This window comes from Haliotis asinina, chromosome 1 (genome assembly GCF_037392515.1).
Source record: "Haliotis asinina isolate JCU_RB_2024 chromosome 1, JCU_Hal_asi_v2, whole genome shotgun sequence".
NCBI lineage: Eukaryota > Metazoa > Mollusca > Gastropoda > Lepetellida > Haliotidae > Haliotis > Haliotis asinina.
The window spans coordinates 34044828-34063872 of record NC_090280.1 but is presented as its reverse complement, the minus strand read 5'-3'; the positions used below and the strand labels follow the sequence as shown (position 1 = coordinate 34063872).

The following is a 19045-nucleotide window of genomic DNA, read 5'->3' as shown; positions in this document are numbered from 1 at the left end:
AGTCATCTTTTTGACAAGCATGGGTTACAACCATTTCCAACCCGGATCTTCACGGACCACCTTTTACCGAGTGTTCTTAGCGGTCTGTAAATATTCAACTCTGGACCAGACGAATCCAGTGAATGACACCCTAAGAGTTGCGATGCGATTACATGTGTGGGATACGATTACATGGTTGCTGAAGACCAATTAAAACCGCATCATCACGGGTCGTCAGAAAGCTAAAAGAGAGCCTCATATCCTCCAGTTCACTAACAATCTCCATCCCATTTTTCCGTCAGTCCTACGCAGATCAGACCTCCGCGGGCAGGGCGTCATACCTGGACATGCGTCCGTCATGCAGGTCACAGTACTCCGGGCTGTCTCCAATAACGAACGTTGACCATCACTGAAAACAGAATGGGTTTAAGTGAACGTTCCACGATTGCAAATAATATGATATACATGCATATTTAGAAACTGACATATGCCTGTGAATATTAATCAAATGTAGCCATCAATTTCGAATTTGAGGAAATACAGTCTTTGTCTTTCTAAGAGGAAAATACGTTCCAGTCGATACGGCCGCCCCCGTCTGTTTGTATGCCTTACCATCAGCAAACGTTGCTTGATCCGTTCAATGATGTAGACAATTAGTCTTTTTCAGATGTTGTACACTCTATGTGGTCCGAGAAATAGACGTAACAAATCACTCAAGTTAATGTTATCTTGTCGGTCTTCTTCTGACTACGACTTCGACGTAACTGGAATATCGGACACAGACACGAAACAGTCGACAGTTCCTTGGTAAGAAAAACCTCTTTTGCCGTTATATACAAATATATACATAATAATAAGCAATGTTTACAGAGCAGGACATTGTATACAGGCCGTCAGTTCAAAATTACCCGTTCTTCAAATACTCAGTAACACCCGGAATTTGGCCAACACATGACGTTTACCTCCTATCTCACTCGCTATCTCGCTTGCCAACCAGCGAACAGTCTTACAAAGTGAACCCACAGACAATGGTTGAATCAGAAACTATGTGCAGCTACCTTTGCAAACACTCCCGGCCACTGCCCGTTGGTGCTGGGCTGTCACAGTAGCGCTCCTTCTTGATGACCTGTGACCCGCCCCCGCACGTGACTGAACAGTCTCCCTCCTCCACTACTGCCCAGTCTGTCCATCCACCATCAATATTAGCTGAAACCGGAAACCATTAAATAGGTAAAAAATGTATTTCCCGAGAAAATGAACTGCACGGAATGGGGTGTGATGTTTTGGGTGTATAACAGCAAGCTCCCAGTATCGGCAGGTCGTTTGCTATACCAAACTACCTGTTTGCTTGTTTGTATGTTGGTTGGTTGTTGTTTGTTTTAAAATTGGTTGGTATTTGTTTAACGCCGCCCACAGCAATATTCCAGGTTTATGGCGATGGTTTGTACACATTTGAGTCCAGACAAAATTGTGATCAGCATGATAATCAGTCCACGCCACTGGGATACGATGGCATATGTCAACCAAGTCCGGAATCCCGTTAGTCGTCGTGTGATGACTGCTGTGACGCCGAAAACTATTCCTGCAAACAAACTGTTTTGTTTTAACATTTTCATTCTTAAAATAACTTGGTGCATTTCTTTGGTTTGTAATCTGGAAGTAGTTCATCAGACCACATGAAGGTCCGGGTTAGAACTGGTCATCAGTAACACCATCCTCGATATCTCCGGGGTATACGTAACCATAAGTCTTCACTATACCCTGGATGCATCTACGGCTCGGCCCGATAATTTTATTACCTCCATTGGCTGGCTTTTTATCCAATCATGTGTCTACGCTGGGAAGTTGAGCGAACCAAACACAACTCACTTTCGCTTTTTAAATTATCTAACCGATTAAACTTGGCAAAACAAACCATGGTTTTCTGAAAGAGGTCGAAAGAGTTCTTGTATATATATTTTAAAAGTTTCGAAGCTTTTAATTTGTCTGTATGATTTCCCCAAAATCTGAGTCGCACTGCGAGCAAACCTTCGCAGTTGAGCCTGCTACCTTTGTTGACACTGGCAAGCTCGGTTATAACGGCGGCCTAGCTGATTGATTGGCTACTGTGAGAAAGGGAGGTAATAAAATTGTCGGGCTGAGCCGTAGATGCATCCTGGGTATAGTGACGACTTATCGAAACGTATACCCTGGAGATATCGAGGATGCAGTAACACATGCCTGTCGTAAAACGGGATCAGGTGGTCAGGTTCGCTGACTTGGCTGACACATGTCATACTATACCAGATACGTAGATCGATGCGCATGCTGTTGATCACTAGATTGTCTGATATGGACGCGATTAATTACAAACCGCCGCCATATGACTGGAATATTGCTGAAAGCAGCGTGAAAAAACAAACAACTACAGTTTGCAGTATTGCTGAAATAAGGGCTGAAGAAAAAAGATAAGATATACTGGACGAAGATAGTTAGGGATATATATAAATATTTAAATTTTGAATAATGATGTACTTATTCACTGACACATTGATAAAATATCCCTCATAAAATACCATTGTCCCTAACTTATTTTGTCCAGTATATACTACACGTACGTGTGCAGTCCTGGGTATTGCAGGGCTCTTCATCAACCTCTTTAACTTCTCCAACACAATGTGTACCGTTGAACCTTGGCTTCGGCTTGTTACATCTACGTCTGGACGTCACAAACCTGGTACCCCCTCCGCATGAGCGACTGCATGTGCCGATTGTGCTCACAACCCAAGGAGACCATCCGCCATTCACTGCGAAACACAAGGTGAAATACACCTAAACGTCGTAACATACCACACGAGATTGAGTTTTACTTGCCTTAATTACCATATCCACAGCATACTCATATAAACACTTGATTTACCTCCGCATGTGTTTTCAACGGTGTTTTCGGACGGTAAATATTGTGTGAGGAATAGACAGCAAGGCGCGCAAAGATAAATAAAAATCACTTGTTCCTAGTACAGAATACATTTTCTACAGGACACCTAGTGTACGCATGTGTATTGCAGGTGTACGTTTTCATGTTGAGTAGGAATAGGTGTACTGTAGTGTACACACAAGAACTTGAATATGTATTGTGGATGTGCTATATTGGACTTACCCGATAATGAGGCGTATTTCAGGTGCATGTTTCCGTTGCTATGGATGTCTAGTGCACTACATTGTAAATGTACTATGATGTATTTATCCGGACATCGATGTGTATTGTACACGTATGTTTCCGTTGTTGGGAAGACATACATGGGTGCTCTAGTGTACTCACATGGACACTGATGTCAATGGAAAGTGTATCGATACTGATGATAGGGCCAGGGTGTACTATAGTGTACTCACCTGGACACCGATGTTTATTGCAGATGTATGTTTCCGTTGTAGAGAGGGGTCCGGAGCACGGCCGTCCGCCATTGTAGGGGTGAGGATCAGTGCACGTCCTGTTTTTAATCACTGTCAGTATACCGCCCCCGCATTCTACTGGACAAGTCCCTTCATCTATCACTGTCCAGTTGGTGAAGCCTCCGTCTGTCTTAACTGTGAAGGTAATGTGACATCAGTATATAAACAATGAAATAATGTAATAATGATACTTTCACCTGTAGATTTGGGATGTGGTTCCTGATGTTAATGAACACACGCAGTGCCCCTCATGCCTGTTGATGTTTGCGTCGGTGGCAGAGTTTTCAATTGTATTTGAATAATAAACACGTTGCTAAATTTTCATGTCCATTTTACATTCTAAAGACCTCATTGGGGTATTCTAGTGGTTAAAGAGTTCTCCGTTCTTGTATGAACTATTGCGCAGGATACAAATCAGACAATACATACAGGACAAAAACATTTAGGGGTCATGAAAATGTTTGGAGATGGTTCTGTTAAACTGTTCTCAGTTTTCACTAGTAATGAAAAAATGTTTATTTTGTTTGTTTTTATTTCAATATTTTTCATTAAAAAAATAAAAATGATGGGAGCTTGTGTACGAAGCTGTTCGAGAAGATAATTGATTTAGATTTTTCCGTCGTTTATTTCCCTTCATGAAAAATATTATCAGTTTCTACTTATGTCTATATTGCCTTCTTTTAATGAGGCATGTTTCATGCGAAACAAAAACAAATTAACTGTATTTCATATAATTTCAACACAATGTTCCTTCCAGACGAGTCAAGTCAAATATTGTCTTTGTACTTAAAGCACATGTTTATCATAGAATAAAGTATCCGCTTCAATACAGTGGTTTCCAATGTTTAGTATTTTATTAGCAATAGATTTCTATGGACCAACACATCATCCACAACACCGAGAGTTAATTTGTGTATTTTCCCTTCATACGTTAATAAGCTCCATGCAATATCAATGTAGCAAACCGACATTATTTTGTCAAGAAGTTGTTAAGTAAACATGGCCTAAGTACTCTTAGAAACGTTGCAAATATGGTCAAATCCTTTTGTGCTATGTTGACTAACATCCCTAATTACGTAACCCGTCTGCTTGACATAGCTGTTATCTAGACAGTAATACACACAAATGACAAGATTCTAAAGTGCTTTGTTCGTGTGATACATACACAAAAATTAAAGACCAATATGGAGAGAGGAAAATATTTTACTCTGCGTGAGGGCAAGGGTGAATATAACACGCCACTATTCAAATTTGGAAAATCCAGAAACGTGCAGTTATGACGAATATACACCGTGAATGATAAAATGAAAAACGACTCTAAATTTACATTACCTGTCCACTGGTTAAATTATTTACTTTCACTAAAAATTCAAACTTTTGGGGGCAGTAATAAATGTAAGTATGTATATAAGTATCATGACACAACATTCAACTTATTTAAGCAAATTTAGATGTGTATTAACATATATCTCCAATACCTAATATGGTTATTTGGATTGAGAGGTTACCGGACTGACCAGGCTTGTTGTACACAGATCAACGCTCGACATAGTTATTAAGGTAAACATAATTATGCGTGTAGTTATATGCACGTAATACTAACACTGGTATTTGGAATGGGAGGTTAACGGATTGATGGGGGTTTGTTGTACACAGATCAACGAAAGGCATACATACATGCTGGCAGACATAAATGAGATGTCGCTGCTTTCACGGGGATGCAGATTTCATTAGGGGCACACGGCTGAATGGCACAAGCATGTTTGGTATTCTGAAAACAGAATAAAGAAAATAAGCGTTGTATCAAAATCAGGTAATTATTCATTTCTCAATCCCGCTCCCCATACATCTGCATTGTGGCACCACTCCTAATCGGGTAGCGTCCGTTGTGTCATGTTATAACGAACAGGTTGTGTGGATAGTATGTCGTCATGTTAGTGTAACGTTCTTTCAAACGTGTAAGAATTACAGTCCTACAGAACTCTTCTTGTAGTAATATTTGGTGTATTCTATCAGCCAAATGGACCTTGATTGATTTGCTTTGTACAGGACCCGTGAAAATCCCGGGCCTTCAGCAACCCATGCTTGCCATAAAAGGCGACTATGCTTGTCGTAAGAGGCGACTAACGGGATTGAGTGATCAGGCTCGCTTCCCAATTGCGCAGGTCGATGCTCATGTTGTTGATCACTGAATTGTCAGGTCCAGACTCAATTATTTAAAAACCGCCGCCACATAGCTGGAATATTGGAATAAGTAAACTCATCCACTCACTCGTTTTGTACAGAAGAATAAATCCCATTAATGTATAGTTATTGTGAGAATCGTTTGGGTTTTTTGTGTGTGTATAAAAACACTTAAATCATCAGTTTAATATTCTTACAAAACATTCCCACGGGGTTCGAACTCGGATGCAGTAGTCATCCAGTGCAATACAGCATAAACCTGCAGATCTATCTGCAGCGTCTCTCAGCAATGTCTTCGATTAAAAGAACGATTCCCTCGTGAAAGGCTAAGCTTTTGATGTTTTTCCTTCCACGATAACATCAAATGATTGTATGCTCAATTGATTTCGCCAGTCATCATAATACCACTGCGTGCTACCTGCTGAAATTCTAAAGCTTTAAACACAGTTGAATGTTACGGCTGCCTCCATGATTCTAAATGAGTCCTAAACCATCATACAAAGAACCGTTACATTGTTACAAGAGTTCTATGGAACGCTTACTCGGTAAGACTAAACGAGGATACAATATAAGAACAGAATCATTAATGTGTTAGTCATTGCGTGGGAAAGTGAGTACAATCGTTCGAATGCAATTACGTAACAATTGATGGATTTAGTAAACATCAGTAAACAAAGAGTGCTTTCATCCACGAAAAGAAAACGAAAATTTGGTTACGACAAAGCAATTAACGCCCAAGGGACAGGGTCATTTCGGTTGAAATATTGATGCCCCACTAACAGTCTTGAACCACTTACTCTGATTCAAAACATGTCTCTTGCGGTTAAGCTGGGTGTCGATATGTAAAACCTACACGTTGAAAATATCACTTGGGGCATTGCAGCTGTATGGTCTCCGGGCAGTTCTATGTTTTGATGTAAGTATGTTTATCTGCCTGGACGATGGCATTCCGTCACCAACATCATCCGCATCTATCTACGTAAGTGTCATATGATGACATGGGTCAGCCAGGTCAACGAGCCTGACAAACGCATGCTGAGACACCTGAGTAAGAGGATAGGAACACCTGTATTTTCATGTGTTCCTGTATTCGTTTCCATCAGTATATACTACAACCCGCATGTTCTTTCATCAATATATAATAAAACCAGTATTCGTTTCCAGCAATATATACTACGACCGGCATTCGTTTGGATTAATATATAAAAACATCAGAACTACTTGGGTCACACACATTCGAGATATCTTATTTAGATTTGGGTTTGGTTTTGTCTAGGTTTCCCATCAGATTGGTTGCATAAAATCTTCCATCTCCTTATGTCAGTATGTGAAAAACTTTACAGTACATGGAATCGGTGACTTAATCAACAAAGCTGGTCTAAACTCATCTCCAGCGTTACCTGATCATTCAGTCTTAACTTCAATATATACAAGTACTGACACTAGAAACATTGGAAAGCCTGCAAAATACACTCTTCCAAAAAAAAAAAAAAAAGAAACGCAACATGAATTAAAAAATGATGCTTACAATTTTGTACACATATGTAAACTCAAACATTTTTAGGGTTGCACATTGTTTCTGGAATGTTTTAGAAGATCATGTTTGACCAAACAAAACCAAAAATGATTTTGAGCGATTTTATCAATCAGGACTGTGAAGATGTGCGTGAATGTCGTGCAGCACGAATATCAGGCACAATGATTGTTTCTCACGTGCAAATGAATCTCACAATTTTGAAGATATTCCTTTTGATTTCCTTCGCAACAATGAAAACATGAATCTGTTAAAGAATCGGGTATCACAAATTTGAACCAGACAGGCATAAATGAAATAAATCATTCTAGTGTCAACCATTAAAGAGGAAATGGACACCAAACTTGAACACTCAACGATTCATAGCAATCGGGACATAAAGAAGGTGGGGAAATCAAAATCAAAAACATACTGGTGTGAAGAGGGCCAAGTAAAGTGGGACACTGAGTGTGATAGAGAAAAGAGGTGGTACAGCGCAGCAAGAAAAGAATTTTACAAACTCCTGTGCAAATATAAAAGAAATTCACCGAAAAGAAAAACAAGCTGAAATCACATATTCCTTATGCAAACCAAGTAGTTTTTGGATAGATATTGGGAAACTTGGTATCAAAAAGTAGAAGAAACTCATGATATTTGAGGAAATAATCACAGAAGGATATAAAATTATGACTAAACTTGTGATGGACAGACTGAAAATGATTTCTCTTCTTTGTTCAACTGCACCATAAATATAGGAAACCTGTGGGCAATTCCATATATCCCATATAAAATCTGCTCAAAACCTTCAAACTACAGAACATCTACCTGGCTGCAAAAAACACAATCTTCTATCACCTGTGCAAAATAAATTTTAAAAAAGACGCTCGTCAGGACAATATTCATGCATGCTCTTCAACATGTACGTGCTCTATGAAAAAAGGTTTTGACTTTGAACAGAAATCTCCTCTGGCACAAGCTTACGCTTACAACTGTGTATGGATTTCATGGAGCTATGTTAAATGCTGTTCAGCCACCCTGTCGTGATGTTCAAAGCTGCATCAAAGTCAGTACTTAGAGAAAAAAATGGTTTGATCTCTCTTCAAGAGTGAAAAAGGGTGTTGTATGTTGGCTGTCACCAACGTTATTAGCCATGTATGTGATTGATTTAGCCGATAGCGTACAAAATCTGAAATGTGGAGTTGACATTGATAACATCAACATACCTATTTCGTTATATGCCGATGATGTTGTGCTTTTTATCCGCAAAGGAAAGTAAACTGCTAAATCTCCTACATGAGTGGTCTCAACGATGGAAACTCCTCATCGACAGATAACACATAGATCCTTCACTGGAGACCGGTGGCAATGCCTAGATCTACAGTGCAGTTCAGTTGTGGTGATTTGATAATAAAACAATTTGTTCAAAATAAATGCTTAGGTATGTGGATAAATGAATTTTGTGCAAAAAGGGATGTGTCGAGAGATGTGTAAATCACATGGTGTGATGAGCAAGTTTAATGCTCTGGGTGGCCTCAGCCACTCTGTGTAAAACCAGCTATGTGTAGCCTATACCAAATTGCAGGGTCTCTGTCTGGGGTATGAATGTGTACCAGAAAATGAATTAAATACAAAATAAGACCATCAGATTTCTCTTTGGGGTGAGGAAAACAGTTCTAACATATCTGACAGGGGTTATAGTGAAAACGGACCTCAGCGAAAATGGCCAAAGTAAAATTCGAGAAAACGGCCACAGATACGCATTCTAGAGAGATACCCAGAATAGAAACGAACCCTATCTATCAAATCTAACAATATTTCAATTCTTTCTTAAAGCGATATAATTCAATTCTTTATTCTCAAAAAAAAACAACCTTGGTGGTACAACAGCATATAATCTAAACATATATACAAATACAAAATCAGCTCAGATCCAGGATGGCAGGAAAACAACGTATTAACATCTTTTTCTGACAAGGGATGATAGTTTTACAATATATTTTGATAGATGCACTATATCTTCCGAAGTTTTAACAGATAGTATTTTCGTGAACTTTATTTCATTAGGAAAAATGATTAGATTGGTGGGTAGATATTGCTTCCTCAAAGTATCTAATGCTTTACAGTGGAAAATATAATGATACTCGTCCGCAATGTTTTAAGAAGTGCATAGCTGGCACGTTCTCTCGTCCCATGGAATATTATACCAGCGGACCGTCTCAGTAGGTAAATTATGGTTACATGTTCTAAATCTCAACAGTGGCAATGAAATACGTTTTGGGAGGAAGAGATATTCATTAAAATTAGGAAACGGCTTTAGATGTTGATAGCAAATTCCCTTGGGGGTAGAAATAATGTCATTGTGCCAGTATGGGATAAGCTGATCCTTAAGAATATATTCAACTTTTGAGACCAGCCACTGGGTTGTGCAAGTTGAAAAAGCATAAGAGTGTCCAGTAGTGTCTAATATACACTAATGTCCAAACGAAAATTGATCCCTAACATTGTTGATTAAACTTAAAAGTTTAATTTTGAATAAAGCAAAATACGACGTTATAACATTTCCTTTCTTCACAGACACTGAAAACATTTCGAAATCATGCTCTACAAGGCAAGTTTTCCCAAAAATGGTTTTCTTGCTTGTGCACGAAACCCTTGTGCAATTTTGTGTATAAAGAGTGAGTGCACACCTCACTGTCATCGCAGTAACCAGTAAAACCACCGAAAGAATGCCAAGACTTACAGCGGAGCAACGTGAAAGAGCTATCGGTATGATCTAAATGGGGGCTTCTCGAGGCCATGTTCCAAGAACCTTCGGGTGCTCGACCATAACGGTATCCAACCTGATCCAGCGGTACCAATAGACTGGCAAAACAAGGGACCGTCCCAGATCAGGGAGACCACGAATCACAACCGCACAGGAAGACCGGCACATCTTCATCTACGTAACCGCTTCCTGACGGCAACGTCAGCAGCAGCAACAGGGTTACGTCGCCGCCTCTGTCGACAGACCGTGGCTAGACGTCTTCGTTCCTTTGGCATCAGGAACTACAGACCCTACAGAGGAACGTTGCTAACCCTTGCACATCGGCAGCAGAGACAACGTTGGGCACGTCAAGTACGACGGCTCTCCTCTCGGACGAAAGCAGGTTGAATCTGTTCCAGAACGATGGCAGGAGACGAGTTTACCGCAGAGTGGGTGAATGACTCCTTGCTGCATTCAGGAGACCGAACCTTTCGGCGGGGAGAAGTATTATGAACTGGGGAGGTATAATGGGAGCTCAGACCACTAGACTCGTTGTCTCTGATCAGAACTCGACTGGACAACGCTACATTGACTAGGTTTTGAGGCCAGTAGTTCTTCCTTTCCTCCGTCAACAGCAGCGGGGCACTCTACTTCAACATGACAACGCCAGGCCCCTTGCTGCTCGAATTGTTCAGGACTTCCTAAATCGCAATAACGTCAACGCTCTGCCTTGGCCTCCACGTTCTTTTGACATGTCTCCGATCGAGCACCTGTGGGACCACCTGGATCGTCGTATCAGACAACGTCAAACACCTCCACAAACCCGTCAACAGCTGATTCATGCGCTCAGAGAGGAGTGGCAGATAATCCCTAACAACGTCATCAGACGGCTGACGTCATCAATGTGCAGGCGTGTGTTTGCATGCATCCAGGCACAGGGAGGACACACCCGTTACTGGCATTCACTTAAACCAGTCTGAGAGCTTTTGTGTGATTGAAGTCTGTGTCCATTTTACCATGTAAATTTCAATTTTCACCTTCTCTTTAAAGATTACGTCACATCATCATGAACTTTCGTGGCAACGCCATAAGAGTTTGTAATTTTTTGGTCAATAGATGCCGGTTCATGATACATAGGGTTTCAGTGGCATTGTGCCAATAATGTGCACACGATCAATATTTTAGCGGGTATCAAGTTTCTTTTTTGACGTGAGTATATATTTTAACGTGCTGTAGCCAGGGATTATATTTTTTACTTGTTCTTCTTTGGAATGATAGGTAATTGTAAATTAAGTTGTATAAATGGGCACCGTCTGGCTGATCTGGGTCAAGTGTGTCTGTCATCACCTCCTCAACAATAGTGACAGCGGACCGGAAAGGATTATTTCGTGTCAATATAAACACTACGTTATTTCCCTCCTTTTCTATCATGAACTAATCTTGCCTGTAAAATACGCATTCAGTCAAACTGTTTTGTTCATTGTGACTATCGAAACAACCAATCAGAAAGCTTATCCGCAATGAAGTAAATCCCTAATATTTAGGATATATATTATCATATAATCTCCTTTGATGCAACAATGTTGGCCGTTTTCTCTAAGCAATAGAAGCCGTTTTCTCTGAGATCGGAGTCCGTTCTCGCCTGCGCGGTGGCCGTTTCCTCGATTTGAGGGGATCCGTTTTCGCTGGGGTCTCCCTATTCCACTGTCAGAGGTGACAACAAAAGTCAGGATGGAAGTGCTGAGACAGTACCATAAGGCTGAACATGCAATAGTGATTCTTTACCTGCTGTTGTTCATAAATGGTCAGTCAGAAAAAAATCTGGGACTATAAAGGTATGGAACTTGTGAAGAAATTTCAGGTCCATGAAGAGCGTGATGTTATTGATTATTGTCTGTCAATAAACAGATCCCACCACCTCAACTGTGTTAGATTAGTTGTGTTAGATGTATGGGATAGAGAGAATTGAAACTTATTTAATGACAACAATAGTTGGTTAAATGGTAACAAGTCAAGAACTTATAGACTGTTTAACCAGGAAATATCTTCTTCAACATATGTCAGAATGCATTTCAAGTTGTTTTTACAGACAGAAGAATGACATGTGTTGGCATGTACATCGTCATGTTAGCACAGACTTCTAGGCACAAATGAGGGTGTAGATGTATAAATAAATAGATGCTAAGCGAAAATATTATTACCGTTGTGGGCATATTAGTAGGTCAAACTATATATGTGGTAAGTTAAGGAGTCATCGTATCGTATCTGAATGTTGCTATTTCTTAGTAAAACATCTACCATGGTTATTTATCATTGAAATAAAACTTTCGATATAGCATGTGTCCTTAAATATCTTGAGAAATTATGAAAAGGATATATCCTGCTGTTTAAAGTATAGACTGATCTTTTCGCTAGTAGTAATATGTGATATACTACTCGGTTAATCGACAGCAATCCAGACATGATGATCCAAACATGATGATCCAAACATGATGATCCAAACATGATGATCCAAACATGATAATCCAAACATGATGATCCAAACATGATGATCCAAACATGATGATCCAAACATGATAATCCAAACATGATGATCCAAACATGATGATCCAAACATGATAATCCAAACATGATAATCCAAACATGATGATCCAAACATGATGATCCAAACATGATGATCCAAACATGATGATCCAAACATGATGATCCAAACATGATAATCCAAACATGATGATCCAAACATGATGATCCAAACATGATAATCCAAACATGATAACACAAACATGATAATAAATTTAGATAGTTTCATATTGGTTTGGGGGTTAGCATTAAGGAATTCTTCAGCATGAAGCTAAACGTTCTGAACAAGTTGACATTCAAACAGGGGATGCGATATATTTTCTGACTGAGTTTACAAAATGTATCATGACAGGAAAGAACATTAGTAGCGTACTGGTATGGGTACCTGCCTCTCAACATTGACAGAAGTTGATACACCAAGCTTATTGCTCCCTATTACTCCCTTACAAGAGAGATTGTGACAAAGGTCGAGATGAAAATGAGATTCATTTTCTGCTTGAATGTTCATATTAGAGTGACGTAAGAAACATACTTATAACTTCATGCAATAAAATCACAGACTCTTTCCAGAGCTGAAAAACCAGGAGAAATTAATCTGGCTTAAGAACACTGAAGAAATCGAATATGGGCAAGCCCGGTGAATACAAGCGATGTACCATAAGCAACGATTAGCGATGTAATATATCAGTGATATTTATAAACTTCTGAATGTAACAGCTTTGTGATTGTAATGGTGTGTAAGGTATTACGTATATTGGCATCAGTCAGCGTGTTTGTCCATGTGAGTAGGCTTGTGAGTTCGAGTGAGTCGGTATGTATGAGTAAGTCGGTGTGTCTGTCCGAGAGAGCATGTGTGTCTGTCCCAGAGAGCATGTGTGTCTGTCCCAGAGAGCATGTGTGTCTGTCCCAGAGAGCTGGTATGGCTGTTTCAGTGAGTCGCTACATCTGTACAAGCAGATCGGTGGGTCTGTCCGTGTGAGTCAAAGTGTTGTTCTAGCGAGTCGGTGTGTTTGTCCGAGTGATTCGGTGTGTTTGAGTGAGTCGTTGCGTTTGTGAGGGTGTGTCAGTGTGTTTGAGCGAGTCGGTGTGTTTGTCCGAGTGAGTCGGTGTGTTTGAGCGAGTCGTTGTGTTTGTGAGAGTGAGTCGGTGTGTTTGAGCGAGTCGGTGTGTTTGTCCCAGTGAGTCAGTGTGTTTGAGCGAGTCGGTGTCTTTGTCCTAATGAGTCGGTGTGTTTGAGTGAGTCAGTGTGTTTGTGAGAGTGAGTCAGTGTGTTTGAGCGAGTCGGTGTCTTTGTCAGAGTAAGTCGGTGTGTTTTTGAGCGAGTCGGTCTCTATGTCTGAATGAGTGAGTCAGTGCGTTTGTCCGAGTGAGTCAGTGTGTTTGAGCTAGTCGTTGTGTTTATGAGAGTGAGTCAGTGTGTTTGAGCTAGTTGGTGTGTTTGTCCGAGTGAGTCGATGTGTTTGAGCGAGTCGGTGTGTTTGTGAGGGTGTGTCAGTGTGTTTGAGCTAGTCGGTGTGTTTGTCAGAGTAAGTCGGTGTGTTTTTGAGCGAGTCGGTCTCTATGTCTGAATGAGTGAGTCAGTGCGTTTGTCCGAGTGAGTCAGTGTGTTTGAGCTAGTCGTTGTGTTTATGAGAGTGAGTCAGTGTGTTTGAGCTAGTTGGTGTGTTTGTCCGAGTGAGTCGATGTGTTTGAGCGAGTCGGTGTGTTTGTGAGGGTGTGTCACTGTGTTTAAGCGAGTCGGTGAGTTTGTGCGAGTGAGTTGGTGTGTTTGAGCGAGTCGGTGTGTTTGTCCGAGTGAGTCGGTGTGTTTGAGCGAGTCGGTGTCTTTGTCCGAGTGAGTCGGTGTGTTTAAGTGAGTCATTGTGTTTGTGAGAGTGAGTCGGTGTGTTTTTGAGCGAGTCGGTGTCTATGTCTGAGTGAGTGAGTCAGTGTGTTTGTCCGAGTTAGTCAGTGTGTTTGAGCGAGTCGGTGTGTTTGTGAGAGTGAGTCAGTGTGTTTGAGCTAGTCGGTGTGTTTGTGAGGGTGTGTCAGTGTGTTTTAGCGAGTCGTTGTGTTTGTGAGAGTGAGAGTGAGTCGGTGTGTTTGAGCTAGTCGGTGTGTTTGTCAGTGTGAGTCAGTGTGTTTAAGCGAGTCGGTGTCTTTGTTGGAGTGAGTCAGTGTGTTTGAGCACGTCGTTGTGTTTGTGAGAGTGAGTCAGTGTGTTTGAGCGAATCAGTGTGTTTGTCAGAGTGAGTCAGTGTGTTTGAGCGAGTCGGTGTGTTTTAGCAAATCGTTGTGTTTGTCAGAGTGAGTCAGTGTGTTTGGGCGAGTCGGTGTGTTTGTCAGAGTGTGTCACCGTGTTTGAGCGAGTCGTTGTGTTTGTCAGAGTGAGTCGGTGTGTTTGTCCGAGTAGGGATATCTATATATATTCTCCCTGGTCCGAGTGAGTCAGTGTGTTCTTCTAGTGTGTGGGTGTGTTCTAACGAGTCGTTGTGTTTGTCCGATTGAGTCTAAATTGTCTAAATAATATTTGAGTTTGTTTAACAGTGTATGTGTGTCAATATACAGGAATGTTTTAAACGTGGTGGCTTTTAAGCCTAACGAGGCCCAGTTGTTACATATACATTACTGTTTTATACATTCTGAAACAACATGACACAGTAATAAATTAGTCCTCTCTCTTTATTCAGACAAAGCTTTCTATTTAATTTGCAACAGTCATGGATTTCAAGCTTAAGTACCTCTCCCAAGTGTAACTACTACAGTTCAAGTCATTGTTAAAGATAGAATCATATTTGTCGGCTATATTCCTTATTAATTAAGATCTTCATTGGCTAGCTTATGTTGATCGGCTGCCGCAACAAAACATGGTTGATGGGATAGTTTGGGGCTGTGTGTACAGACATTGAGTCTTGTTTCAGAGCTTGTATATTCCTTGCTGCGATCTTCAACAACAGGCACATCTATGGTACATGAAGTCCATCTTAATTAATTCAGCCATAATTATACACGAGACCAAACCTTACTCAACCGCTTCCAAGTAAACTAACGGACAAAGGGAATCACCGATGTTACAAACCGACAAACCACTATTGTGAAAAAGGAAAGAACATGTCACAATTTAATTCTGGACTCACGAATGTCCAGAAACACTCCGCACTGTGCCCACTCTCTCACAAGGGATTTGACAAAAATAAACATGCAGCTGTTATGAATATCTGCTAATGATGACAAAAGATATAAAACGTTTTTTGAAAACTCAAAATTTAAACTCGTTCACCCATAGCCAAGCCCATGGGCTAACAGGGTCCCATTCTGGAAGTTGTAAATGAATGAAAGTATGTTCATAAGTATCATGATACAAATTTCAGCTCGTTGTGACTTGACTCCGCATAATTGAGAGCAATCTCGCCGCTAAACATTTTAGCCCTGGGACGAGAATATTTACTTTTACTCGAAATACATGTTTGTTTTCCATGATTTGCAGTTTGTATATGAATGGAAGTATATTTGAGAGTGTTATGACACGATATTCAGCTCATTTTGACTTAATTCTGAAATTTTGTGTGTGTGTTTGATTTGTTTTAATTCGGTCTACATTAACTGAATTAAGTGAAAGTGAGTTGAATTTTCTGTCAGGATACTCATAAATGTAATTTCTTTCATTTCCAACCTCCAAAACATGGAAATATTCGCTCTAAATTAACGGAATCAAGTCGAAATGAGTTGAAGTTTGTGTTATGAAACTTATGAATATACCCTCATTCATTTATAACCTCCAAAACATGGGAAAATATGTATTTTGAGTAAAAGGAAATAATTTTGAGGTTTTTCAAAATCGCTCTCATTAGCGGAAGTAAGTCAAAATGAGATGAAATTTGTACCATGATCCTTCCAGAACATTAATTCTGGACGAAACTAAACATTCTCGCCCATGGGCGAGTTTAAATTTTAAGCTTTCGAAACACGTGTTTTTCCTTTTTTTTCATCCTTAGCAGATATTAATAACAGCTGCATGTTTATTTTTGACAAATCCCTTGTGACAGAGTGGCCACAGTGCGGACAATTTCTGGACTTTTGTGAGTCCAGAATGAAACTGCGACGTGTTAAAGTAAACTTAAATATCAGGTGTCTGCGCAACATGCCCATGTTTCTTTGAAACATTCGAAACACGCCCACTGTTGTTTTCATGTCTCTGTATTATGTTCATGTCTAATATGCCTACGAAAAGAACCGAAACAAAATCCAATAAATATCTTCTCTTTACGCTTGATCTGTTCTGGAGGATATCAATCAGGATACCGACTTGGGGTTGTTAAAATCAACACAAGATCATTTGCTGTGAAGTTTCAGGTTTTTCATGATTTGTTATCGCTGGATAACAATCAATAAATCAATATCCTTCCACTAATTTACCTTCCTTAACTATACATGAATGAGGCCACTGAGACCACTTTGCCTGTTTCATATTTCAATCTTTGCATAGAAATTCAGAGTGAAAGAATACTCTTTAGAAATATGTTTTACAATGAATGAAGAAGAAGAATGAAGAAGAATACCAATCACGCGCCTTTCCAGGCTTGATGTCTTGCTAAAGCGCACAAGTTGAGTAGACAAGAACAATGACTTCAACTCTCCTAGTCGACATTCAAACAGCTACAGACATTGGTGCTTAACATATGACAATTAAATGTGCTCAGGTAACACACTGCATACACTAGCAACACCACGCCACCCCTTATGGCTAAAGGCTGTGTAAAACTAAAACCACTGACCCACGCACCCACTCACTAGAGCAGGTGATATGTCATAGCCCACTGACAGAACCTTTTATCGAATATAACGCTCACAAAAGCGTTTCCCATTAAATAATTGTGTAAGGATTTCAGATCTAGCACACAGAAAACGAATGCCTCGCTTATGATAAAGTATGGAGGGATAAGAGGGCGATGGAGTAAAATGCGACCACGTCAACACTTGTATGTTCATAATGTTGTGGTGGAACAATTGTTTTCAAAATCAATCCAGATAATAGAAAGAAATTATCAGTGTATGTGTGTCGGTAATAAGACACTCCAACGGGAGTTACGAAAGGTTGGCTTCTGCTTCTAGAACTGTTTATCAAGATCCCATTTTGTGCATATGAGAATGCCCACCACAAATTGCAACAGAAATGATTTCAACTGTTTTAAGACCCGTAACCTATCCTTTATAACATATATAAAGTCTAGGAAAATCTCAGTGGTGGAACAAGGTCAAATTCGATCCTCAAGGTCATAGGGGTAATCTTCGCTTTTGAAATCATTGATGGCAATGCAAACGGATTCTACTCAATTGTGTCATGTTATATATCAAATGAAAGCTCTAATTACAGGCTTTTCAAAACTATATGGGATTAGATTTAATTTAATAGGGATTAGAATTTCTCATTTTTGCTTTGTTTTCCTCCGAAACAATTCCGAAAAATATGAAGATTGTTTGCCGACAACAATTAAAATATAATTAAATATATGATTACGTATAAAATATCTGCTAAAACAATGCTTTATTATTTTTAAAACATTGTTCTTTAATGTCTTTAAAAATAAGGAGAAATATTGCAGGGCATCAAAACAAGGTCACGGCTATGACGTAATTTTTCTGAAGTTGTCAACATTCTCATGGAAATAAGGTATGTTTTCCTTACATTATTCTTGATATAATGTTCAGGTATCATCATGATATCATAGAAATGGTCTGGAAGCTCTCTTCTATAAGTAATTGTACTTTGAAGCATATAGTGTTTGAAAGTCCCTCCTTGCAAACTTCTTGATTGATATAATACTTTCCCAACGACTACTATTACTGAACAGCCTTTAACAATACCTCAAACGATTTATATATTTTTTTATGGAAATAAGTCCTAATTTCATTGAAAACCTTTTAAACCTGATTTATAGAAGCTGAATTAATTTCCCAAACATAATCGATTACAATGACGATACAATATTGTTTTTGAATTATGGACCAAAATGATTAGCCCCAAAACAAAAGTTGTACTGAATGTTTATCAATCTTTAAAATGTTTTCAATTTTGCTGATGAATAATATCAAGGTTCCAGGAATTGATTTCCTACTTGCTTAAAAATAATCATCCAAAAGACATTTTTTCATGTATTTCAGTGTCTATGGAGTCAGGTTTAATGGAATGTGTGGACATCCTCTGGATAATGGTGAGGCGTCAGTGGTGTTGAGGAAAAAGGGGAGTGCTGGCATTAACATAGCAAGTTCCCAACGTGCTGATACTGTAGTTGTGAAACCAGGACAATCTGTCCACATCAAGAGCAGAAGAAAATATATAAATCCAAATGATATCATTGCGAGCCGAAATACAGAGACAATTCCTACCGAAAACCGAGAGTTGAGGTCACAGGAAATATCTTTTTCATTTAGAACTGACAGTATATTTTGTGGCAAATCAGCAAAATTCTCAGATAAAAAGAAGGGGCATGATGTATTCCAAGTTTGGACACAAACTTTTCAGAGTAACATCGAAAACATATGCGACATGCGAAATAACAGTTGGTCCACCAAGGTAAAAGCCAGACTGGCGTATGTACAGGACTTGAATGCTGCTGGTGCCATCAAACCTGCAG

General features: G+C 39.6%; 1 protein-coding gene across 1 annotated transcript in view; it reads right to left on the bottom strand.

The window, feature by feature from the left end:
* Positions 1–19045, bottom strand: part of LOC137290613 (A disintegrin and metalloproteinase with thrombospondin motifs adt-1-like) — a 55754-nt gene that overhangs the window by 27884 nt on the left and 8825 nt on the right. Inside the window, exons 2-6 of the mRNA XM_067821675.1 lie at positions 5089–5182; positions 3352–3546; positions 2577–2765; positions 1038–1185; positions 321–388 (exon numbers count right to left, since the gene is read on the bottom strand). Coding sequence (XP_067677776.1) covers positions 321–388; positions 1038–1185; positions 2577–2765; positions 3352–3546; positions 5089–5182 — 694 coding nt within the window. The remainder of the gene's footprint in view (positions 1–320; positions 389–1037; positions 1186–2576; positions 2766–3351; positions 3547–5088; positions 5183–19045) is intronic.